At 52.7% G+C, this 25764-nt stretch overlaps 1 protein-coding gene across 6 annotated transcripts in view; it reads right to left on the reverse strand.

Annotated features, from left to right (window-relative positions):
• Positions 1-288: 288 nt before the first annotated feature.
• The window catches only part of TMEM63C (transmembrane protein 63C), a 71182-nt gene continuing 45706 nt past the window's right edge, over positions 289-25764 (reverse strand). For 4 of the 6 annotated variants that reach the window (XM_082451264.1, XM_082451262.1, XM_082451263.1 and 1 more), the window contains 18 exons: positions 25435-25577; positions 23983-24031; positions 22058-22166; positions 20565-20638; positions 19870-19950; positions 19634-19757; positions 18746-18879; positions 17173-17295; positions 16561-16714; positions 15226-15332; positions 14100-14186; positions 13457-13522; positions 10789-10951; positions 10447-10552; positions 9917-10084; positions 7575-7684; positions 6121-6189; positions 289-3224 (listed from right to left, as the gene is read on the reverse strand). In XM_082451264.1, the coding sequence (XP_082307390.1) occupies positions 3024-3224; positions 6121-6189; positions 7575-7684; positions 9917-10084; positions 10447-10552; positions 10789-10951; positions 13457-13522; positions 14100-14186; positions 15226-15332; positions 16561-16714; positions 17173-17295; positions 18746-18879; positions 19634-19757; positions 19870-19950; positions 20565-20638; positions 22058-22166; positions 23983-24031; positions 25435-25577 (2068 nt within the window). In that variant the 3' untranslated portion in view covers positions 289-3023. Of the gene's footprint in view, positions 3225-6120; positions 6190-7574; positions 7685-9916; positions 10085-10446; positions 10553-10788; positions 10952-13456; positions 13523-14099; positions 14187-15225; positions 15333-16560; positions 16715-17172; positions 17296-18745; positions 18880-19633; positions 19758-19869; positions 19951-20564; positions 20639-22057; positions 22167-23978; positions 24032-25434; positions 25578-25764 lie in introns of all 6 variants that reach the window. The other 2 variants (XM_082451267.1, XM_082451266.1) reach the window with 1 other exon arrangement.

The following is a 25764-nucleotide window of genomic DNA, read 5'->3' on the forward strand; positions in this document are numbered from 1 at the left end:
TACTGCTCAGGGGACTCTCAGAGCATCCACGGTGGAAAGAGGCAGATTCACTTCCTGTTTCTCCAGCAGACGAGGTAGCATTTGCCAGGCCTTCCCCTGTGAGGGCAGGGGCCAGGGAAGGCCTCAGGGGTCAAGGGTCCTAGAGTGGCAGCTCTGGCCCCAGGGGCCAAAGCCACAAAGCAAGTTGTGGTGCTCCAGCCTGGCCACCTCTGGGAGCTCTGGCTCCTTCTAGATGGAGGGAAAGCCCTGCTGGGCTGGTTCAGATGCAGAGGCACAGGCCAGCAGAGGTTGGGAGGACTTGTTTATTCAAGGCACGGTCATAGCGTTAATAACAAGAAGGTTCGGCGTTCTGGCACATTCCTTTAGTGGTGATGGCCAAGGGAAGTCCACACTCCCCACCGGGGTCCCCAGAGGATGCAATGCTGCTGATAGGCACTTTGCTTCCAGAAGTGTCTGAGGAAGAGGCAGGCAAGCATGGAGCTGCCCTAGGCCCCGGGAGGGGCACTTCTCAAAGGCTCTAGGCAATACCTGGTCCCCCGAGGCAGCTCCCTCCAGAGAGGATCAGGTCTGAGAGGCGGGGCTTGGGGGAACAGATGGGGCGGGGGCAGCTGGGAAGTGGGCAGTGGGATGGGGTGGGTGGTGGTAGGCGGAGGCCAATGGGTGAGAAGCGTGTGGGCCGAGAGAGCAGGTTGGAGGGGAGATGCTTGAGGAGGGCCTGGATGTGGTGTGTAAAGAGCCAAAGTACGCCCACACCCGTAGCGGTGACCACGGAAGGTCGAGAGGCTGTGGCCGGGGTCTCCGGGAAGAGTAGAGAAGCGAGTAGACGCAGCAACTTTCCCAACATCCTCACCGTCTTCTCTCAGAACCAGACTGCACTTGACCCAGATTCAGAGGGGGAAGCCCCAGCCATGCTGCCATAGCATCTGCTGGGACCTTTCCATATGTAGCTTCCACAGGCTGCCAGCTGGGCAGTGGGAGGCGAGACAAGCAGCAGGAACAGTCGGACGCAGGGGCTGCGGAGGCCGGGGCGGATGCCAGCAAGTAGTGCCAAGTGAAGGAGAGCCCTCAGGCCAGCTTCTGGCAGGATGGCCCTCGCCACACACCTGGGGGTGGGGCAGGGCCTGGAGCTGCCACTTCCCCATGGTGGGCAGGGCTCTGTGCTGGACTGTTCTGGAAAGGACCACTTCCCCCTGTTGGCTGGTGAAATGCTTGGGGGAGATAGCCCCGCGGGGCCTGGGTTTACAAGGGACCAGCTGGGTATAATTCCCTCCTTATTCCTACCTGGACGAGGAGACACGGCCTCCTCCCAGATGAGCCAGGCTCTCTGGAAAGATCCCTCATGCCAAGGTCTGGGCTGAGCTCTCGCGGGAGAGCAATATTTGCCCCTCAAGTGCTATTTCTCCTCTGGGGTCAAGCTTGGAGCTTCTGGAGCTGGGATGTGGGCACGGGTGGAGCAGAAGTGAGGCTCAGGTGATCTGAGCTCAGGTGCATCTGTGGGCCCGGCAGCCGGTGGGAAACACCCAGGTGAGGTGAACCTGGACGCCCACCCTCAGTAGGTTGGCTGCAGGGGCCCAGACCTTTGGAGGAGGGAGCTCAGGAGAGCTCTAGAGCACGCAGACCGCATTTGACTTGGCTCATTCTGGTCCACCCAGGCCCTAGCCAGCCCTTCTTCGTGTCTCCCCCCGCTGGCTGCCTGGTGGTCCTGATGGGGGCCTGTCCCCAGAGGCCTGCACCCCCCCGGCCTGCAGCAGTGGTGTCACCAGCCTTGTTCCCACTCAGGATTCGGCTCCTCCAGGCCTCGGGTGGGGGCCGCCCCAGGAGGGCAGCCTTACTATGCCTGTTCACGGAGGACGCAGCCCCCGCCCGTGCCCCTCAATCCCCCGCAGGGCATCCGCAGTGTCTGAGCCAGGACCACACTGGAGGCCACTGGACTGCTCTTCAGTGCAGAGTGCAGGGCGGCCCCGAGAGGAGAGGAAGGGTCCTGCTCGGAGGCCGGGGAGAGGCCAGTGCCTTCAGTTTGCAGCATGGGCTTCTCACCCTCAGCTACCCCCCACCTTGGTCACCCTGGGGGCCCAGGCACTCAGATGGGCATGCGGCCGGAGCAGCTCTCAGTGGCCACATCCTCGACCTTGGGGGTCCTCTCATTAGGCCCGGGGGCTTGGGGAGGTATATCTGGTTTCTCATCACTCAGCGTTTTGGGAGAAGACCTTCCATGAATTCTGCCTCTGCCCTGCCCACCTTACAGTAACCAGCAGCCTTCATCAAAATGCACACAGGTCCCATTTAATGAGCCCTGAGTGACCACACCCCAGCTACTCTTGCAGGAATAGAAAGGAGAAGGCGCTCTACCCTGCTGCTCCCGGGGACATCTGATGAGGGGCAGAGGAATAGGAAGGGGCTCAGTCGCCTCCTTTAAGTCTATGGTCTCAGCTGCCCCTTCCTGCGGGTGGGTGCGGAGACTTTCTCTTTACAGATCCCCAGGCAGGGAAACCCGGAGGAGGTGGCCGTCTGTGTCTTGCTGGCGAGGCCCAGCATACATACCTTTGCTTCCTCAGACTGCAGGAGCGGGGTGGGCTGGGAGTGAGGGTGAGGGTAGGACAGCAGCAGAAGCTCCTTGGGCAGGGCAGCTGGTGGAAGGGTGGCGAAGACCCCAGAGAGTCTTCAGTGGGCTTCCTCCTGCCTCTTCCCTGACGCAAACCTTCTCCACCGTGACGCCAGGAAAGTCCCCCAGCCTTCAGTCTCTGTGCTCAGGGCTCCAGCCCCTGCTCCCAAGACATGGTGCTCGCCGGTATCCTCCATCCCATCCTGGGGTCCCTCTACACTGCCTGTCGTCTCCCGTTCTAGCTGGTCAGCAGGTCGGGGCCTCCACGTGGCCGACAGATAGCCAGGGCTCCGCTGGGGCCTTCCCAAAGTCTGCAGGAGGTAGTGGGGCGGTCCAGGCCACCCTCCTGCCTCCCCCTGCTGGGCTCTCCCCTGGCCGCCACTCCCGGCTGGCGTCGCCAGGTGGAGGCCTTGGGTCCTGGTCAGTGGTACTGGCTCTGGCCCTCCAGTTCCAGCCCTTCCTGGAACTGGGCCGAGTCCAGCTCCCTTGCAAAGCCCCTCACACCACTCTCCTCTTCTCCCTCTTCCGGCTGTCCGTTCATGGTGCCGTAGGTGTGCCGGGCGGGGGAGGAGGCTGGGGTCAGGTTCATCTCCGGCTCTTGCAGCACAGTGGCCACATACAGCTGCTCGGGACAGAGAGGGGAGATGGGGTGAGGTCACATCTGGGGCAGGGCCCTGGGCACACGCTTCCCCCTCACACTTGACCCGCAGAGCCTCTGCCCCTCTAAGCCATGGCTCCTTCCTTCTTCCCCCGCAGCCCAAGTCCCTGGCTATCTGCCCAGTTGCTCTCGATCATTTATCGAGCATCTACGTGCTCCCCGGGCTACTTAGTGCGAGTCTCCTACTCCTAGTCCACGCTTCCTTCAGCACACGTGCCATTCATTCTTGGTTCCAGGTCAGGCTGAACCCAGGGGGAGATGACGTGAGTCTCCTTTACACTGGGGTCTGGAGGGACCCCCCCCCACCCCGCCCCATTCCTGAGCTAGCGCATTTTCTAACACAGCTTCAGAGGCGCATCCAACTCCCTCAGGCTGTGTCATTGGTTGGCCTGTGAATCAGGATTTGAAACTGAGGCTGCTAGCTGAGGTCTTGGTCATGTGACCTGTGAAATCCAGGCATGGGCCCAGGAATGCCTGGGATGGCAGCAGAATAGAAAAGCACAAGAAGTACTAGGGTCAGAGCTGTTTGTCATCCTTTGAAGGGACTTTTAAACCAACTCCTTATTTTGAAAATAGGTAATTATTGGATAGAATTAAACCTTTCCTGTGGGAATTTATTTCAGTGAAACTAAACAGCCCTAGTTGATGAGAGAACACTCTTTCTACAGAAGAATTTAGGTATTTTCATAAGGCCAAAATAAACCCCATAGATGACTTTTGGGTCCTAGGGGAAAAATGGTAACTGAACAATGGAAGAAGCCAGCAGTCATCCCTGAATCAGGGAGTCACTTCAGCATCATTAATGGCAATAAATGGGATATTATATATTGCCTGGTGTGACTCACAGCACTGCCTGTAATGTGTTCTATCTAGCCCCTAGTGTTGAACTTGAATCTATCAAGCGTTTGGATCTAACTTCTAGTTTTCAGGAAATACAGGAGATAGTGTAACCTCCTGTAAGATACCATGAAGAAACAGCCAGAAAAAGCCAGAAGTTGGGACATTCTGCAGGACTACTGGTTTGGTCTCTCCAACAAGTCATAAAACAGAGATGGTGCTAAAATAAAAGGGACATGCACAGGTGCCAGATTAATCTAGCACAGAGACTGGATTGGATCTTGGTCTGGACAAGCTGTAAAAGATATTTCTGGAACATGTAGGGCAAGTTGAATATGGACTGGGTATTTGAAGAGGTAAAAATGTATATATGTAGAAAGACAGAGATTATCTTTTAAAATGCAGGTTATAAAATAGTGTACAGTATTATGTCATTAAAAAAAATCTATATATCTGAAAAAATATACATTAAGGTATCAGTGGTCATCTCTAGGTGGTAGAAACATGGACTTTTTATTTTCTTATTTTTGCTTCTCTGTTTTTTCCCCATAATTATCTACAACGCTCAGACCCCTCGGTTATAATAATGAAAGATTAAAAAAAATCAATTCCAGTAATTTTTTTTTTAAAGCTCAAACTCTAGAGTCTGACAGACCTGGTTCAAACCTTGTTCTGCCACTTCCTTGCATAGTAGTACTCTAGGGTCTAAACTAATTCACCTTTTTGAGCCTCAGTTTCCCCATCTGTAAAATGAGGATAAAAACCCCTACTGTGCAGGTTTATCATAAAGATCAAGAGCGAGAATGGTGAAGCGTCTAGTTTGTAAGGTTTCAATAACTGATTAATGACAATATTCCAGAGGGGTCATCTTGGAAGGGCCCCAGGGGAGATGCTATGTGAAGAGAGACTTTCCTGCTTCGAAACCTTTGTTGTCTCTCTGGTACTGGAGCTCCCTCTTGCCTGCCACCTCCCAGAGCTCATCGGGCCCTATCTGTAGGGTTCGTTTCAGAGTGAGGCAGACCTGTAGTTCTATGCACCTGGCGTGGGCACATCCGCCCACTGTTGCGTCTGTGAGCTTTCACCCAACGCTGCCGTGACTAAAGGGCCTCCCCTCCCACCGGTCCCTGCCACCCACTCTGCATTTGCACCAGGCCCCAAACTGTCTTAGGTTCCCCGGTTCTCCAGATTCTCTCTTTGGGGTCTTTGCACAGGCTGATCCTCTTCCTTGAATGCTCTTCCCCCACACACACTCTTCCACCTGGTAACCCCTACTCTCCCATTGCTGGGGTCGGATTAGATGTTCCCTCCTCCGGGAAGCCTTCCCTGAGTGCCCAGGCTGGCTGGTACCCTTCTTCAGTTCTCCCCAAGGCACCCTGGCATCGGGGCACAGGCTGACCTGGTACCCTGCTCGGTGCATGCATCAGTGGCCCTGCAGCCACACTTGTGGCCGGGCTGCGGGCGAGCGCTCACGCCCCTCCAGGCTGAGCCACGGTGTGGGAGCCAACGCCCAGCCTGCTGGACCCCTGCACTCTGAGTCCGGCCTCGTCTCTTCACAAGCGGACGGGCTCACTCATCCGGCGCAGCCCCTGCCTTACCATGCGGTGCAGACCTCCAATAGCTCGCTGCGGCTCTGTCTGCGCCGCTCTGCCTGGCCCCTGCGCCCTTGGAGGCAGCCTTCGGTCCTGAAGCCGAGCCCCAGCACGGCCCTGCGTCTACACGACTGAGCTCGCTGTGGCTGGGTTCGCCCTGACCGTTCTTGTCCTCTCTGAGCTCCTTCTAGAGAATGTCCTGGAGTAAATCCTGGATCTTCTATCTTTCTGAAGGCTCTTCAGCCAGGGCCACGGCAGCAATTTGACCTGGGCCAAGTCCTGCTGCGTCAGAGGAGGGGGTCCAGGGACACCCGGCTCCTCCCCAGTACCCAGCGTGGCCACTAACTGCTGGTGTCCCCGCAGTGCTGCTGGAGTAGCCCACCCCTGCGAGCACACGCCCCCTGACATGCCCCAGGGCGAAGGCACTGACTCACAAGGGAAGTTGGCGTGGAGGAGGTGCTGCTGGGCTCCAGGTCAAACACGGTCTCCATCTCCTCCTCGGGCTGCAGCGGCGGGAGAGACAAGGAGGGTCACGGGGTGCCCCCGCCCTCCCCACGTCCAGAGAAGCCTGGACCTTAAACTCAGGCTTAAGGGGCCTACTGCTCCCCTTAAACTCAACTCATCTTCTATTTTTCCAGACCCGCAGCCCAGCTGGCAGGGCTGAAGCCCAGCGGGACAGAGAGTGGACTGGGAAGCTGGGGAGACCCTTCTGAAATATTCCATTCGCAAGGACCATGGTGGGAGAGAGTAAGCAGAGTGGAGGCTGGGGTTCAAAGATGAGACTGCTTTGACTCTAGGAGAAGTCTTGACTTCCATAATACCTCTTCTCCTGCCAGAATTTCCCCTCTATCTCTGTAATGAGATGAGGGGTTAGGTCCCCTGTCACCTTCTGTCTCTAGAATGGACCCTTAAGCAACCAGATCCCAGGACATCGTTGCATTGGGAAGACAGAGCCAGAAGCGTCGTTCGCTCTGGTCCTTCACTAGCGTGGACTCGGGCCAGGGGATGGAGGAGGGTCCGGGTAGAAAGGGCAGCAGGCACCTGTGCCCAGGGCCACAGATACGGGACCACTGGAAGCAAGAAGATTCTCTTCTCAGAGGCTCCCTCCTCTGACTCAGCAGGATGCTAGTGCTTTAAATCAACTTCCTTTCTTATTTAAATTCATTTGAAAAGGAAACAATTCACTATTATAAACAGAAATCCTGTGTCAGTTGCCGTAAGCAAGGTTAACTAGAAAAATAAATGTGTAACCATGAAAAATATAAAATGTTTTAGTCCACTGGAAATCATTCCAGTACACCTCTACGGTCACCCCCCTTTAGGAAGTGCTGATCTAGAGCACACAGTTCTGTTGGCATGCATTAGATCCCTTCTCTAATAACTGGCTGGGCCCCACTGGCAAAGAGCCGAAAGAGTCATGGGGCCCAGAGAGCCAGGCCTCCCTTCCAGGCAAGTTCAATATCCTGAGATTCTTAAAAGTGAGATGACTGTCCCCCTTCCCCAGGTTATCATACTTTACCACCCCCTCTTTTACTCCTTCACTCCATCCTCTCTCTCAACCCTCCGTGCCTTGGAATGGTCCTCACAGCTCAGTGGCTGAATAGGCTCACATCGTAGGAGGGATGGGCCAGCAGCCTGTGGTTCGGAGGAGATGTCAGAGGGGAGAAGAGGACAGCTGTCTTCTGGATCTCCCCGCCCCGGGAGGCGTGATTCCGGGGCCAGTGCAAGGACACATGCAGCACGTACACCCGGCACTGAGTCTGCACATCCCATCATCAGAGGGAAAGGCAAGAGCCTTTCGTCATTGTGGTGCTTCGGGTGGGCGTCTGAGAGCTGTGTGCCCTGGGACCGGGAGAACCTGTGGAGGAAAGCCAGGCTGGCCACTCACCTCATAGTCAGATGCTTTCCGAAGCTTCCCCAGAAAAGTGCCAACGCAGGCCAGTATCATGGAAACAATAAGGGTGGAGAGGGAAAAGAAGGTGATGGCGTGTAGCGGCCCTGCAAGGAGAAGGAAAGGCATGGGCGTGGTGTTTGAGGACCAGAGCTGTGGGCAGGGGTGCCGGCTGAGATGCCGCCCGGGCTGACAGATGCCTGCGGCCCAGCTCAGCACCCCTGTAGAAGTTTGGGACCTGGGGCAGAGATGTCCCTGCCCAGTTCTCCCCATAACAATTTGATCAATGAGCCCGACACAAGGACATCAACCCTCTGTGCTATTTGGCCAGTTTAGGATTTGGCATCCGGTGGATTCCATGAAAAAATTAATTGACTTAAATATCCATTTAGGTGCCCATTAGACGTCCTCCTCGATGTCAGTTACCTTCCACCTCACGGTCCCTGGGAAGTATCTGAGTCACTCATTTATGCCACTGCCCCAAAATACAGTCAGTCTCAGACCCACACCTTTTCTTGTAAGCCCGTTTTTTAAAAAAGTTTTTAAAATTTTATATTGGAGTATAGTTGATTAACAATGTTGTGTTAGTTTCAGGTGCACAGCAAAGTGACTCAGTTATACATATACATATATCTATTCTTATTTCAAGTTCTTTTCCCATTTAGGTTATTACAGGATATTGAGCAGAGTTCCCTGTGCTATACAGTAGGTACTTATTGGTTTTCTGTTTTAAATATAGCAGTGTGTACATGTCAATCCTAAACTTCCAATCTATCCCTCCCCACCTTCTGCCCTGGTAACCATAAGTGCATTCTCTAAGTCTGTGAGTCTGTTTCTGTTTTGTAGATAAGTTCATTTTATCATTTTTTTTTTTAGATTCCACATATAAGCGATATCATATGATATTTGTCTTTCTCTATCTGGCCCTTGTAAGCCCTTTTGAAGTGAGTGTGCTCAGTTACATGTGCTAATGGCATGCAAAAGCAATTCAGAATTTTTGTTTGGGGAAGTTTGGTAACTTTTTTATGGCAGCAGTTTTCTAACTACATAAATATTGAAAATCAGTCTTTACAGTCAGAAGTTATTGCATAATGATGTTTATTGTTGTGTTTTTATAAAAGCAAAAAATGATAAACAACTTCAATATCCCAACAATGGAGAACTGACTAAAAGTGACAGAATTTAACGCAGACGTTAAAAGGCATGTACTCAACAGTATTTTGATAATGTAAGAAATTGCTCAGAACATAATGTTCAGTGAAGAAACTCAGGATACAAGTCTGAATAGTATAAAATGGATATCACAATTTTGTAAAGTAAGAGTAAACCAATAAACTCCCTCCACTTTGCCCTGTCCCCCGAAACGTATGCACAGAGCGAGGTGTGGGAGCGATAGACATGAGGCTGTAGGTGAGCTGGTAGGTCATTCAAATTTTGATCTTTCGATTTTTTCTATTTTTGATAATAAACATGTAGCTCTTTATACTTAGAAAAAAAGCATTATTAAAAAAATGAAGTCTGCTGCGGCAGGAAAGGCTTCGGGGGCGACAACAAATGGACAACGCACATAAATAACTGAGCCAAATGTTGACTGACGCCACTGTGACAGGCAGTGAAAAAACATGGACTTTCCCTTCTCCACACCACTGAGAAGGTTACGGTCAAGTGTCTTGAGGGAAGGCAAGTGTGGGGGGTGGGGGGGAAGAAGGAGGATGGGGAGGTCAGCATGAGCCTTTCCTGAGACTGGGAAGGGGCTGGCAGAGACTGCTGCCTGGGGCATGGGTGACTCTGAGGGCAGAGAGCTGGGGGTTCCAGTCTGTGGCCTGTGGGGACTCCCTCTGTGAGGGTGTCTCTGAGCTCACCTGGGCGGGGACAGCAGCTTCGTGTAGCCAAGCTGGCTGCTGGGGCAGGCTCTGAATCCTACTCCAGGTTTTTGACAACACATAAGACCAGGCATCTTCTAGGATCCCGGAGGGAATGTCTTGCGAATGGAGCCTGATAGCTAATATTTTATTTCCTGCCAGCCTTGAGTTAGAATGAAGGAATAGGATGTTTTTTTATTTTTTGTTTGTTTGTTTTGCTTTGGTTTTGCCCTGAAAGTTGTAAACCAAAATGTATATGATTTGGACCACGTTGGTCCTCCGCTTAGCTTCCAAGTTCTGCCGGGACTCTTAACACGAGCCCCCTAGGCCTAGAGAAGGCACTGGGCTTTGCCCTGTTCCACGAGTAACACCTTGCTCTTCCCAGGCGTTTTCTGTTCCTACAGAGTTGTTGTTGAGGGGTGACGGAGCAATGGGGAACAGGCAGAGGTGGGATGGTGGGGTGGGCTTGGTACCTACCTAATCGCAGGATGGAGAAGAAGAGCATCCAGAACAGACCCAGGAGCGGTGCGAAGACGGCCTGGTGGACGGCAGCCATGTGGATCTGCTCGTTGAGTTTGGTGGGTGCGTAGGAGTAGTACATGTTATAGCGGTCCGTGACGTGCTTCATGCACAGGTAGAGTAGCCCTGGGGGCCGGGAGACGGAGGCGCGCTCAGCGGCCGTCCCAAGGCTCCCCCCCCAGGCCTGAGATGCTAGATTCAGGTCTGTCAGAGTGGCAAGGGCCAAGAACAGGCTGTGGGAGCTCCATGGTGCTGACCTCTGGGACCAGCAGCTTCCCTTGAGCCCCTAGAACCTATTCTGTCAACAAACATCCTATGTAAACAGCCACCCAACCTTGGCCACCTGACTGGCTTGGCTCTGACCCGGCCCCTCCCCACCCTTGCGACAGGCTGTCCCAGGTCTCTTCCTGATCCAGGAGGGAGCTGGATGCTGTGGGGCTCCCAGTCCGAGGGTGTGCAGTCCCCAGTGAGCTTCAGGGATGACTCACCAAAAGGAACAACGATGGGGCAGGTGATGCTGTACGCCATCACCACGCTGAAGACGTTCAACATCCACGCGTACTCGCGCCCATACTGGAAGTCCATGGCCTGGTTCTGGGGCAGAAGGCAGGGGTCCTCCTGAGGTGGCCTGGTCCGCTTGGCTTGGCTGCTTCTGTGCTCCTTGTCCGGGATGGCAAGCTCCCTTCCAACCCCGGTGTCCGAGGAGCACCTCGCCCCACCTCACCATGCCTCCCACCTCCGGTCCCTCCGTGCTTCTAACAGGCCCCCTTCCTGACACCCGCGCAAGGGAAACTCTGAGGGCTGTGCTCAGGGAAGGGCCTGGCCCTCACCATTCTGATGTGGACTCTCTCTGGCTCCGACCTGGAGAAGAAGAGGCGGGTGGTGTACAGAAAGAGTGACCCCAGGCGCAACAGCTCCATGCCTGTGCCAATCAAAGCTGACGTGATCACGTAGTTGACAAAGAAGGCGCCATTGTCTGGCAGGAACACACACCTGGGTGGAAGACAGCCACAGAAGCCGGGGAAGAGGGAAAGGGCAGAGATATTGGGAGGAAGGAGGAGAGAGAGGAAACGAATTGAGGAAGTGGGGATGGGGTGGAGGTAGAGATGGGGAGAACAGCTTTCAAATACAGTCATCCCTCGGTATCCATGAGGGATTGGTTCTAGGAGCCCCTGCGGATACCAAATCCAGGGATGCTCAAGTCCCTTATATGAACTGGCATAATATTTGCATATAACCTAGGCACATCCTCCTGTATACTCTAAATCATCTCTAGATCATCTATAATGCCTAACACAATGTAAACAGCTGTAAATACAACGTACATGTTGTGTAAGTAGCTGCCTGCACACAGCAAATTCAAGTTTTGCTTTTGGGAACTTCCTGCAATTCTTTTCCTGAGTATTTTTGATCTGCAGTAGGTCAAATCCGAAGATGTGGGACCCATGGATATGGAGGGCTGACTGTATACATGTGTTCTCAGACCAATTTAAGTTAACAAGGGCCCTTCTGAGCAGGGCTGGGGGTGGTCTATGGCATTTGTGGATGGGTTAGGAGATACATGCACTGGCTTGCTCTAAAGAAGGGCTGTTTGACGAATGGATAAAGAAGATGTGGTACATGTATACAAAGGAATATTACTCAGCCATGAAAAGGAACGAAATTGGGTCATTTGTAGAGACGTGGATGGACCTAGAGACTGTCATACAGAGTGAAGTAAGTCAGAAAGAGGAAAAAAAAATATCGTATATTAACACATATATTTGGAATCTAGAAAAATGGTACAGATGAACCGGTTTGCAAGGCAGAAATAGAGACACAGATGTAGGGAACAAATGTACAGGCACCAAGGGGGGAAGTCGGGGGGTGGGTGGTGGTGGTGGGATGAATTGGGAGATTGGGATTGACATATATACACTAATATGTATAAAATAGATAACTAATAAGAACCTGCTGTGTAAAAAATAAATTAAAATAAAATTCAAAAAAAAAATAATAAAGAAGGACTGTTTGACTTGGATCCACAGACCCTGGAGAGTCCACAGGTAGAATTTTGGGGGTCTGTGACCTTGAATAGGGAAAAGATTACGTCTTTACTTTCTCCGATTTAGCACCTCCTTCCATTAAGAGCGTGGGCAACAAGTCACAGCGATGTCAGCCACAGCCATGAGTCTGTCACCAGTTGAAATGAGGTATTTTCATATCGTGTTGTACTTATTGCTGAGCTCTTACGATACCATTTGTGCTCATCATCATTTCAAAATGATGCTAGTTATTAGTCAGGCCGCTAAATTAGACATGCTAAATTCACATGATTGAGATTCTTCTGTCTGCACACGCGTGTTTGACATAGCTAGCTGGCCGACTTCAACTAGTAGTCATTCAGCCACCTGAATGGATGGTCACACTGCCTGTTCTCACATTGGTGACCCAGGCATCTCTGTTGCTTTCCAGTGTCTGCATCTACACAATTCTGTCACCTTCCTTGAAAAGAGAAATCTGTAAGCCCTTGGACACATTTCAGAACTCCTTCAAAAGCTATTCTTTCTTGAGGGCATCAGAGTTGAGTCATGAACTCACAATTCTTTTCTTTCTCATATACAAACTGTATTGAAGATAATGACCTAGCCAAAGATGAACTCACTCATCTTGGAAAAAAATCAACTTATTACAGTTATAGTTTAATTGTAGAAAGCTTGGAAAATTCTGGTCCTTGCCTTATAAAGCAAGCTGTGAAAGCTTGCATGTCATTTGCAATAATATACCTTTGAAAATTGGGACTTTCAACATTTGGAACCCTGAAAACAAAACAAAACAAAAAAGAAATTGGCTGGATATCTAACACGACCTGCATGTTGCCTTGTCAAAAATCCACTCCCCTGCCCAATTTAATATTCTTCTTCTAGCTAAGTAACATCAGCTTTCACACCGATGCCTTTAAAACAATAAAATGTAACTTTTGCTTGCCTACCTTTAGAATGCATCAGCCTATTATTAAATGTGTTAATAGAGATTGCATTACAAATTTGAATTTTAAAATATTTTGATAACTATGTTTCAGCATAATTGGTTTTTGTTATAACCCAGGTATTTTGTACATTTAAGGAAATCTACTCAGAGTACATGTAAAACTGGCAAAATCTGAACAAGCTCTGTGGATTGTTTCAACATCAATTTCCTGGTTGTGATATTGTACTGTAGTTATGCAAGATGTTACCATTGGGGGAAACTGGATAAAGGGTACATAGGACATTTGTTTTGGGGGGCAATTTCCTTTGAATCTACAATTATTTCAAAAACTTCATTCAGAGAAGGAGTCCCTGGGCTTTACCCCCAAAGGGGTCCATGGCACAGGAAATGTTTAGAGGCTGCCTAATGAGAGTGTTAACATGCATTCATCTCTACCTGTATGAGCAAATAAAGGATACACATATCCACCTGATGTGAAGCCCCAATGCACATTGGGAGTACACCTGAAACATGCACTCTAGTACTCACTGGAACCTGATGGATGCCTGTTCCAGATAGTAGATGTCAAAGAGCCAGCGTAAAAAGACGTCCAAACTAGAATGAAGAATAAAGAATAAAGCACAAGAAAAGAACAAGAATAAAGCAGACCCTTCAGTTAATGAATCTATGACCTAAGGCCTGGGGTTCAGTTCCTCTTGGGCTGGCTTCCTTCCTTTCAACCTCCCTTGCCCAATCCCCAAAGACTCTTGCATCTTAATATTCTAGCTGGCCAATCCACACTGCCTCTCTTCTTAATGCTGGGCCCTAACCCTTCGGCCTTTCAGCTCAAGGCCTCCCCTCTAGCAAACCTTCGCCAGCCATTGCTCCCACAATGTTCTCTCCCTCTTCTGAATTTCTACTGCACATTCTTCCCACCTTGGGCTGTCAGTTAGCTGATAGGTAAGGCTTGTTTCCCCAGCTGGATGATAAGCTCTTTGAGGGCAGAGTTCATGGCTGACAGCCTAGAGTTCGCATGATACCTGACTCATGCTAGGCTCATGACAGGCACCGGAGTGTCATTTGAGGAATGGATTTGCAGCAACCAGAGGTGGGCCTACAGTATCTGAAAGAGGAAGTTCCAACTCTAGGGTGAGCCTGGCTGACAGAGGAGAGATAATTGGAGGTGAGGTACCTGGTCAGTCCCATAGAGGGCAGAATGACTACCATAAACACCAGAAAGATGTAGCACTTGTGCACTATGATCAGATTCTGAGTTGATCTAGAAGGAAACAAAGAGAGACATGATAAGAACCAATCGCCTTACTACAGAATGAAGAGAGAGAGAGACGGCTACCTGGCCTAGAAAATGGTTTCATAGTGCATACCAGTGCCATCTCCACGGAGCACTGTGAGCTGTGCTGTGGCTGGGAGCAGCAGGAAAGAATAACATGATCAACTAGTGATGTCTGCCTTGGGCATAAGAAAAGGAAGGGAAGGTACACACATACCATATACTTGACATCTCTGTTCAAGGGACATTACTAATGATACTCAGAATTCTTGCAGAGTTTCAATAAGCAACATGAGCCCTGTTCTTGGCCAGAGGAAAGACCAGTAAGGATTTCTGTTAAGATAAACCTCCTGGCTTACTGCCTGATAGGATGATAGAAACTTTTGGTGCTGGAAATAACTTTTGAGACCCACGCAGCCTTCAGGCCAAAGCAGGTCCACCTGCCCCAGCATACGGTAAATCCTTTCTAACTAATTAGCTCCTACCATAGAACTATTAGTGCTAATAAGTAGGAAATAGCTCTTAATTGTTTAAGATGTGGGCACTGTGTAGGCTACATGGGTCTACAGTCAGACTGAGTGCAGGAGCTCCTCTGCTATGGCCATAGCAGCTCTTCTGACATTTTCCAAACAAGTCCTGCTCTCTCACTCTCATCCTCTGCCTGGAATTCCTGGCACTGCCTATCTCTGCCCGCAGCTCCAGACCCTCGGTGCGTGGCTGGAGGCGCATGGCTGGAGGCTGAGGGAGCAGCCCGAGGAGGGCTGGGTTTTGACCCCACATGCCTGGTATGGTGGCCCTATCTCAGCATCCCTGAGGCCAGAGGCCCAGAGGCAAATCGGTCCCCTCTTTCCAAAGAAAAAAATATCCGTTAGTGTTTTGGGATGGTTTCAGGCATCAAAGCCACCCCATATCTATTCCATTCCTTAGGCCAGACAGGAAGCCAGAGTACTAAGCTGGTGGAGTTTGGGGGAGCAGAGGAAGAAGCAGGTTCCAAGAGCAGGGCTAGGAGGGGAGGCCCCCAGCTCACCTGGTCCAGTGGGCTTCAAGGAAGGCGGAGAGGTAGACGATCAGGGGCATTATCACCGTAAAGGCCCAGAGCAACAGGGAGGGGAAGAACTGGGTCACGATGGGGCTCTGTAGGGGTGGAGCAGACGAGGGCAGAGAGATGTCAACGAAACAAGCCCCATTCTCCTTGCAGGCTTCCCTTGCCTTCTCCCACATCCCCGGCCTCTCCTCCAGCTCAGTCACAGAGCAGGCCTGGTGTCCCCGAGGCTGCACAGTGCGCCTGGCCTTTCTGACCCGCCTTCCTGGTCAGGGTTCTGCCCGGCTGGGGCGGCCGGAGGCTGACACCCCAAGGTCAAGTGACATCCCCAAGGAGTGCAGGCCTTCGACGCTGAGGTCACCGGAGGGGTGCCCTAGGCGGCCCCTAGTGACTTGGCCCTAAGGCCACAGCCAGCTGCTGTCACTCATGCCTCAGACCTCAGGGAGGAGACACTGCTTTTGTTGTGATGTTGTGTGAGAAGTGACGAAGAGGGGGAGGGTATGGAGCAAGAATTCCCAGGGAGAGCTGTGGTCCCTTTGCCTGGGGCCTATTGTGAAGTTGACAAAGGAGGGCAAAGGTAAGCAGCAGCAGCAGGAGTGCCTGGCTTGACTGCATGCACATGCGTGCGTGCGTGCGTGCGCACGTGGGTGCGTGTGTTTTGCTGGAACAGGCACGGGGATAACAGGAAAGGAGGGGCCTTCTAGGATCACTACAACAGCCTTGAGGCTATAGAACTTGGAAACGAGCCAGTCCAGTTCCTCGGAACACCTCTGTCCACATGAAGCAGCCCTTCCCTCCAGGGACGACTCCTGTGAGCTGCTGCGCACCCCCAGCCAGGTGTGGGTGTGTCTGGAAGTGCGGGAAGTGGAGACACAGCTGGAGGGCCTTCTCCTCTAGAAGGGGTGCCTTGGAACTAACCTCTGCCTGCCCCGCCCTCAACCCTGTCTTCAGAGCAGGGAGCCCAGCTCTAGAGAATGTGGGGAGAACAGAGCTGTCACGCTTGCCACACCTTCTGCTGCCCCTTTTGTACCGCTAGCTTGGCCCAATGTAAAGGAGCCCTCCAAGCCCATCCCCCCAAACTCACCCCAGAACTTGCCTGGGGCTCCCCCACTCTTCAGCCCCGGTCCCTAAGATGGGCAACGACCCACATTCATGCCCTTTAGAGCACGGGAAGCGCTGTGCCACCATTTACACCGCTGCCACTGCCACAAGTATGTGGGCATCGGAGTGACGTCCCAGTGGGCCTCCCACCCCCTCCTCGCCTGAGTTCCTCCTTCATCTCCCTGGGGCCCCCGCGCCTGGCCTGAGCAGAGGAGGCACCTTCAGCTTCTCGATGGGGCGGGTGACGTTGTACATGTCGATGGTGTTGATGATGATGGCAGGCGTGGTGAGGAAGAAGAAGAGGAAGAAGAGGAAGGTGTTGATTGCGATGAAGCGGGCCCACCAATGGAAGCGGCGGACAGACAGGTGTTTCCTGGGCAGGACGGAGGAGGGAGACGCACTTAGGACCCCGGGTCTCAGCCCTCAGACACAGCCCGTGCTGTTTCCTGCATGCCAGCTGTGGACCGGGCTGCCCTGGTCTAATTCAACCCCGTGCGCCCACCCATACCTGCATGAGACAGCCCTGGGCCTTCCCCTCAGTCACACCACTTGTAAAGGCTCTGAATATATCCCATAGGTGAGCCAAAGAAACGATCCGAATTCTTTCTGCAGGAAAAAACTCTTTCCCCAGAGGTTGGGTGCCTTCCACGCTTGTGGTGGGGTGGGTTTGGGGGTGGGCGGAGGCTGTGACGCCCACGAGAGAAACAGCCCAGCGGGGGCCGTGTGCGGGCAGTGAAGCAGGAGGACAGGCCCTGATTCCCTTCGCCGTCCTACGGCCTTCTTCAGTCCCAGAGGAGCTCAAAGGAGAGGAGAGGGACAGAGAGGGCTTACCAAATAATGTCTTTGGGGTGTGGGGCAAGGACAACCCTCCAGTGGTCGGATTTGACGATGGTGGTCACCGAGGACTGTTGGGCCGACACACCGCACTGGATGAACTTGTAATCCTCCAGGATGCTGCGGAGATGCGGGAACAGACAGAGGCCCGGGGGTGAGGACGATGGTCTGGGGTGGAGGGGGGCTCATGCCAGGGGCCCGGGGCCGCTGTGGCCATCCCACAGGTAGAGGCTCATCCACTTCCTGGGAATTCTTGGAGACTTGGATATGTCTCTCTCGACCTTGTAAGTGGGCAGTCCCCAAGGCCTAGTCACTGAAGGAAAGGGGCATTAGAGGGAGGGACTGCCCAGGAAAAAAGGGGGCCACACGGTTCTCAGTTCATGTCTTTTCCCCTTAACAGTAGTGACAGCACAAAGACCCGCTCTTTCTGTGAGGTTGACAGGAGAGGTACTCATTTCAGCCCCATCTTAGTATCCATAGCTACCGACTATTGAGTTCTACACAGTGCATGACGCTGTGCTAATTGGTGATTAACATCGTCTTAATTGCACAGATTACTGAAGACACAACCAAAGAGGGGCGGGTGCTGGCACTGGAGCCCCATCTTTGGTTTTCTAATTCAAACATCTGCTGTAATTAAACCTTAGATCCTCTCTACGGAGAGTGTTCTCAGAAAGTTATTGTCTTATGTAGATGTACTGTTTTATATAACACATACACTAACTAGAACACATATCCCTTCTTAACCCTCTGGGAGGAGGACAGGGAAGATATAAGTAATCAAATTTGATAGATAAGAAATTTGAGGGTGTAAGTGACTTGCACAATTTTGTACACAATTTTTTGCGACTAAACTCTAGCCTGTGCCACTGTTCCTTGGTAGGGTTGGGGTGGGTGAGGACAAATGTTGTGAGTGTTCAGGCTCCCTTGGGGAGAGGAGGGCCCCATAATCCTCAAAAGACTGATTCTGAGGCTCCCATCTATTTGACCCAGTCCTAAGATTCCTTCCAGAACATTCCAGAGTGGCCCTCATCCACTCCCTATCAAGGTGGGGCTGCCAGAGGCTGGTGCGGAGGAGAGAGGAGGCGGTAGGGCTATGAATTAGGGGAGGCTTGCAGCAGGAGAGGAGAAATGGCAAGCAGGGCTTCTCTACCCTCTGTCACTTGTGGTGAGGGGAGGGGTGATGTGCAATGAGGGAGAAATGGGTACCATTCTTGTCAAGGCCTGGAAGAGGAACCAAGAGGTCAACAGCTACTCTGACCACTTCTGTGCTGAAGCAAGAACATATTGGAGTGAGGAGCCCAGGGCCTGGGCATCTCTGGAGACAAGCTGAGCCTGGCAGCTGGGGGAAGATGGATGTGGCCATGCTCTAGAAAACAAGATGGCGGCTGCCATGCCCATGAGGAGCATGGGGGGGTCGAGGGGAGGGCAGAATATGGCAAACTGGAGGGAGGCTCTCTCTCCTCCTCCCCTTGGCTGGAATGAGGGTGAAAGAGGATGGTTTCAGAGAAGCAGAGGCCCACTGTCAGGGCTGGGCTGGGCACAGCAAGCAGCTGGCCCTGGCACTCACTGCTTTGTCATCCTGGAGTCCTGGAAGGTGACAAAGATCAGGTCCAGACGCTTCAGCCGAACGCGGTTGAGCTCAGCGTTGAACTCATCAGTCAGCTGCTCCTCCAGCTCACTATAATATTGCTCTGCGTCTACCTGGGGTGAGATGTGGCCCTCAGAGCTGGAGCAGCCAGCGTTCCAGGCCTCACGCTTGGATGTGAGCCCTCTCTCCACTCAGGCGGCAGGCCCGAGGTCTTGGTTCCATCCCTGGCTCCCTTTGAAGCCTGGCAAAAAGCTCAGGACCCCAGGTGGGCTCCAAGATCCCAGCTCTAGAAGAGGAAGAGGCTATGACTCTGAAATTAGCTCCCTGCTCTTAGATCTAGGGAAAGCGAGGCGTCGCTGGGGGTAAGGGGGTGCCTTTGGACTCGGAGTAGCCCCCAGAGGAGTGACAGAATGTGTTTGTAGCATTTTCAGGAAAGGGGATGATTCTTTTTCTGGACTCGCTGGAGTTCAGTCCTGCCAAGACCTCCTTCTAGCCACGGTGGTTGGGCGATAAGACTGAATCCACTGCTTTCAAATATTCCTGTCCTAGCTCAGTGAAAGCCTGAGGCCTGGGAGCCTATAGCAGCCTGCGGTGTCCTCGCTGGTCCTCCCATCCAAGCCCAGGAGGGGGCAAGAACAAGCCTCCCTGGATCACTCTGGAGGGGGCCCCAAGAAAGACTCCTCTCAATAGGGAGATAGGACGGGTGGAAAGGAAAGCAGGAGCCAGGTGCCGCAGCACAGAGCAGACCTGAATGAGGCCTGTGGCCCCAGGGTGCGGGCAAGGGGCACTGCCCAGAGCCCTGGACAAAGCCTGGAGACCCGGTGCCCTAGCCCCTCTGCTGTGTCCCCCGATGCCCTTGCCAGTTACCTCTTTGAAGCAGACCCAGCACTTGCAGAAGCACAGCCGGGAGCAGGGGTGGATCTTGATCATCACCTTCCCCTTCTTCTTGGCCTTGGCAGTGTAATAGAGCCGGCCCCGCATTGCATGGCGCCTGTCAGCCAATGGGAAACAGGAGAAGGATCTTGTGGTCAGGGTGCCAGCAGAGCCACAGCCTCTCCTTCTCTCCCCACCCCAGATTCAGACAGGTCCCGCTACAGCCTCACCTCTGATCGTCCAAGTCAATCAGGGTCCTGACGTCGTAGCAGAAGTGGACTCTGGTCACTACGCACCCTGGATAGGCCTCACTGAAGCCACAAACATGGAGGTTGAGCCATTCTGCAGGGCTGGGGACCTCCCCCCTCCCCCCCCCACCCCCTACCCAGAGCTACAGCCTACAGGGCTAGGGGCCTCAGCTACCCATGGTTCCCGGTGCTTGGATGGTAGAATCCACCCCTTGCTCCTAAGGCTGGACGTCAGGGTTGATCCCTGTTAATCTGAGAGTTGCCACATCTTTCCCAGATGACACAGAACAGGGCCAGGGAGCAGAGCTGGAAATTTCTGCTCATGGAGAGATAATTAGCTCCTGTGGCTAGGAACTCGGGTCACAAAAGTTGCCTCAAGATGACCTGCTCTAGATAACTGCGGTCTGGCAGCTCCCTGCGCTCCACAGTTGGAGGTACAAGGGAAAGGAAAACTAGCATCCCCCATCACACCCATGCCATGCAGAAATTCCCTGACTTCAGAAACCCTGCTCTGGCCCCAACCAGGGCCTCCCCCATTCTGAAAGGTTGATCCTGAGCTGAATCTAGGGTGAGCCACAGCCCCACTCCACCATCCGGTGCATCACTACCCACATGAGGACCCAGGCAGGGTTACCAGGAGGAGGCAATCCATGCCTCAGCCCACCCGACCCACTTACTGAAAATGCTTAATGATGATTTCTGGGTCTTGGATGTCCGTGGGGACATAGGTGATCATTAGTGTCCTTGTGACCTAAGTGGGGAAGGTCAATAGAGAAAGAAGCCTGTGCTCACACAGGACTCCTGGAGTCTGGGTCTTCAGGTGGCCCAGAACCACCTGGAGTAGGTCTTCTACTCCCATCAGGCCGCCTCCTTGCTGGGTAAGCCAAGTGTCAGCTTCCCCAGCCTGTGTCCCTGAGGTCAGCAGGCCGTGGGAAGCTGCAGCCAGGGAAGCTACACCTCTGTTAATCTCTGTGCCCCCCGTGGACCCCTTGCCATAGATGGCTGTGATCGAGGGAGGAAGAGCCAGAGGCTGCAGACAGGGCCTGGGGAAGGACCACAGCTCCATGCCCTGCAAGGGCTGCTCATGCTCTCTTGCTGATTTACGGTCTCCCTGCAACTCCGCTGCTCGATGTGACGTCCCACCTCGCCGGGTCGTCCCTCTCATCAGACTGTGCAGGGGAGTTAGGAGGTGAGCTAGACTCTGGGGAGGGAATGTGGAAGCCCCTCAAAGTCCACATTTTATTCTGTGATGGGAAATGTCTTCCTGAGCCATCGCCTCAAGGCGACAGTCTGGTAAACTGTGCTGCAAGAGAGGGGAGTCTGGGCAGAAGCTTCTGGTGGCAAGAAGGAAAGCTGAAGTGGCCGAGTCCAGACTGGTCAGGGGTGCCCAAGCCTCCATGACTGGCAGGCTGAAACATTCGGGATTACCCTTCAGGGGTATGTGCATTTGCATTCTGGGGTGGGGTAAAGTGAATCCGTCCTTTAGGATGGACAGCTTGAAGGAGCTGATCTCGCTTTTATCTGCCATCTTCCCTTGCAGAAGACCCTACCCACCTAGTGGTCCTTCCTGGGATCACCTCCCAAATAAGTGAATGTTACTCAAATCCCTGTCTCAGGGTCTGCTTGGGAGGCAGGATGGGGGAAACACAAACCAAGACAGTGGGGACAACACCGGGGCAGGACATGGGGTCTCTGACCTCAGGGAGATGGTAGAAGGGCAAGGAGCTTGGGCACAGCAAGAGGGGGCAAAGTAGTCAAAATATCTACCTAGAGGGTCAGCGGGGGGCACTGGCCGCTGAGGATGGAGGCCCTCCGCAGGTTCAGGGCTTAGTTAAGCCTTTAGTTTTCTGATGGTGGGGAGGTCCAGGGGTCCTTGGAGAGGGTCCAGGGCAGCAGGGGTGCAGGGGGAGGAGGCACCTGGGAGCAGCTATTTACCAACTGGTTTGGAAGTGTATTAGTGGTTTAACAGCCCGGACAGATGTGCCAGGTGACGATTCCCAGGGATAAGCAGAGGAGGCTTGCCCTACTCAGGTGAGACTGCCCCCTCCCCCAGGTGTGCAGAACGCACCAAGCTGGGATGCCTATGAAGTATGGGCGTGGGATGGTGTCCAGCTGGGGAGAGCCTCTAGCCGAGAGGGTGTTGTTCTAGTAGCTCTTTTCACTTACTCACCTTGTAGCTCTTCTTGGGCACAAACCCTAAGCAGTGATGAGTCATGAAGAGGAAGTTGGTGACAAAGTATAAGAAAGCGAAGAAGCTGTGCAGCCACAGGAACTTACTCCTGCCAAGAACAAGACACAGGAGGCGTGAGACCCCGACTTCCACCCCATAGGTCTCCCCAGGGCCACCCTCTGGTGCCTCCAGACACTCAGGCACCTTGGAAGGGAATGGAGAAGGGTAACTCCAACTAATAGAGGCTAACATTGAGTGTTTACTATACGCCAGGCCCAGGGTGGGACTAGATGCTTTGTGTACATTTTCTCACTAGACTCTTGTACCTTGTGAAGGTGGTACTGTGAATGTCTTCATTTTACTCGTAGGGAAACAAAGGCTAGAGTGACTGCTCGAGGTCACTCCTAGCTGTGGCAGTGCCGGGAGGTGAGCCCAGAGCTGCAGAAGCACTTACACTCTTCACGCCGTGTCGTGCTGCCAGCGGCTGTGGCTCAGGCCGCCCCCGCCGACCGTGAGGACAACAGGAGGGGCCACCCAGCCTCTGTGGTAAGGGACTCCGGGGTCACACGCAGGCCTGGAGGAAGGTGGGCCTGCAGATTCGGCCCGCCTCCCTGGGGTAGGACGAGTGCTGGCCCTTGGGCTCTGTGCTCACATGATGCTGTCCCAAGGCATCCAGCCAGGATGACTGCTCAGAAATAGGGCCTGCCTTATTTGGTGCAGTTGGAGGAGAGAAAGGCTGCCTTGCTTCAAAATATCTCCTCATCACTGTCTCTGTGCTGGCATTTCACCTAACCTTCCCCATCTAGTTACATGTTTCTCTCCTCAGTGTTCTCAGAGGGGGCAAGGTGACATGGTCCCTAAGGGACATTCCAGCTCTCTGCCAGTATGGATTTACAAACGTTGAAGGCTCTTTGCTGCCCTATTAAAATTCACTTCTTGTTGGGAAGTTGTAGGTGCCACACTTATAACAGTGGCCGGCCTGGGAGAGGCTGGTAAGCTCTGCTTTGGTGTTGCCAGTACCGAGGAAAGAGTTGGTTGAAGGTGGAGGCAAGAGGGTGCCCAACCATTCTGCTGAGTTTGGACTTTGATGGATTTGGAATTTGATGAAGTTTGCAGGGGTGCAGGGGCAGAGGATCAGGGGTGGGGCAAGGGGAGGTGGGGCAGGAGTGTGCAAACCCCACTCACACCTGCCGGAAATGCTGCTTCAGCTTTGTCAGGACGTCGGTCAAGCCTGGCCATGAGACCTAGGCGGGGCTGATATCTCAGCCTGGACCAGCAAGGCCACATCTGGCTCAGTACAGATTGATCTGGCCACCAAATGGGTTGGCTGATGTTAAAATCCACAGGTTCCTGGACCATGAGGGCTGGAGGGGGCTTAGAGGTCATGTCCAACAGCTCTTCCCCCACCATGGACTAGGGATGAAGCTCAGAGGGGGAGGGTGCACTGCCCCAGACCCAGGGCCAGCTAATGGCAAAGCCGGGGCATGAACCCAGCTCCTGTGGTTCCTTAGTCTCGCTGCTGTGGCAATCAGGTCTGGGCTTCACTCGGTTATATGAGGGTTGACCTGAACTATTTTGTGGGCAGGGAAGCAATACCTTAAACCTCTGCTTACTACAGTAATCCTGTTGGGAGCTGGACATACTAAGCAAATAGGACCATCTTTCCAAATCTTCAGGAGTGACCGGTTTAGGTAGTTCCATCCATTACAGAGATGGGGACACTGAGGCACCAAGAATACTTCCCCACCGAGAGGATGCAACTTCTGGCATCCCACTTGGAACCTGGGTTCCCAAGGAAACCAGGCCTTTCTTATCAGCAGAGTGGTGCTCATGTTTTGGACCCACGCATTGGACCATCTCTCCACGCTAACACCCACCCCCGCCCCAAGCCAGTAGAATGGGAGGTAAGAGGATCAGGTACCTACTCTGTGGAGACATTGACAATGGTGGTCCGACCAAAGTGACTATTCCAGTCTGAAAGAGAAGAAAGTTGCTGACCTCAAGCCTGGCACCTTGACTGGTTGGGTGCCAGACTTCAGGGTTCCTGAGTGAGTGCCCAGGGTCTAGAGATGCTTGCCTACGTCCTGGTCTTCCTTCTAGTTCCCCAGAGCTTGTCCCCAGCTTCCAAACAACCCCAGCAGAGGCCTCCTCTCCTCCCTGGGACTGCTGACTGGGGCTCCTCGGCTGTGAAGTGAGACTGAGCATTGGTGCGGCAACCCCAGAGCATGACTGACTCAGGGCAGACATCGGTGAATGCTTGTGGGAGGGACCCAGCAGCCCCACCATGAGCGGAATGATGAAATTAGCAACACTGTTACCACTGGCAACAATCACAAAACCCAGAACTTCTGAAAATGCATTGCTGCCTCATTCTAACAGAGTAAATCCTTCTGGCTGAGTGTATTAGTGTGCTGGTTTAGACATCTCCAAGTTTTATGAAATCATACTATCATTGCCATACTATCATACTATCATTGCCAACACACTAGCTCTTAGGATGAGAATCTGGGAAGGCAGAGCTCAGTAGTTATTTACTCTGGTGGTGGTATTTGGTAGCATGAGAAATGGGTGTTACCTTGAAGTAACTGAGGTCTACCTCTGGCCGAGGAGAAATAGGTGGAAACCTGAGCAATCAGGGTACACCTGGCTGCCACCTGGGCATTTAAGGTGCTATCCTGTACCACCTAGTTGTATGGCCCTCACACAGCTCTATGTTTGCATTTCCTAGTGAAACCCTGGCTGTAATTCACAAAGTGCCCACTATCAGGCACTGTGCCAACCACTTGACACGCATTGTCTCTCAATCCCTATGACAGTTGAGGAAACTGAGGCCTGAGGACACTGTATAAGATGAAATAATTTTTTGGGAAGCAGACGTGGGTAAAAGTTGGGGAACCATGATTTTTCTGTCTTTGAAGCCCAAGCCCTCACCCACCACATTATTGTGTGAAAATTTACCCTGTTATAAGGAGTGTGGATAGCCCTATGAGAAATTCTGCATGCTGTGTCCATCAGAGTGGGTACAGAGAGAGATCAGGTCCAGAGATCTTTGCAGTGGGTCACATGTCATAACAAGGCCTCCAGGAACACCTGGACAGGTGCAGTGTGGGGTAATAAACATTCAGTTTTAGACTGAATTACTACTATCTGCCTTCTGTGTGCCAGGCCCTGGGCCAAATTTATACCAAAAGAGGTATCATCTCTGGTTTCCATGTGAGAGAACTGAAGCGTGGGTTGCCTAAGGTCACATAACTAATTTTGAGAAGTGCAATTAAAATTTAGATTCCTAGACGCTCAAGACCCAAGCTCTGTCCTGCCTACTGGGCTGCCTCTTAGGTCTAGTGGGCCGGGCCCGGGACCTGCTGAGCTCTGCCTACCCAGAACATTTCCAGTGTAGTTGATGGGCAAAATGATGCCCAAGGAGGGGATGCAGAGGATAAGCACAAAGACGATGAGATGATACTGGAACATGATGTAGATACGGGCATCGTCTCCACACTTGCTAATCAGATCTTCGTTCCTGGAAGAGACACAGAGACAAGGACATTGCTCAGGAGCCAGCGTGGCTACAACTGAAGTCGGAGGTAGATAGAGGAAAGGGAGAGAAGATGACCACCCCACCCCCGAGTTTTTATCTTTAGAAATATCACCCTTCTCAAAACTTGTCATGCCTGAAATGTATTTCACTGAATTTCACAGGCGTATCA

The sequence above is a fragment of the Balaenoptera physalus genome (genome assembly GCF_965194825.1).
Source record: "Balaenoptera physalus genome assembly, chromosome: 2".
In the NCBI taxonomy this organism is placed as follows: domain Eukaryota; kingdom Metazoa; phylum Chordata; class Mammalia; order Artiodactyla; family Balaenopteridae; genus Balaenoptera; species Balaenoptera physalus.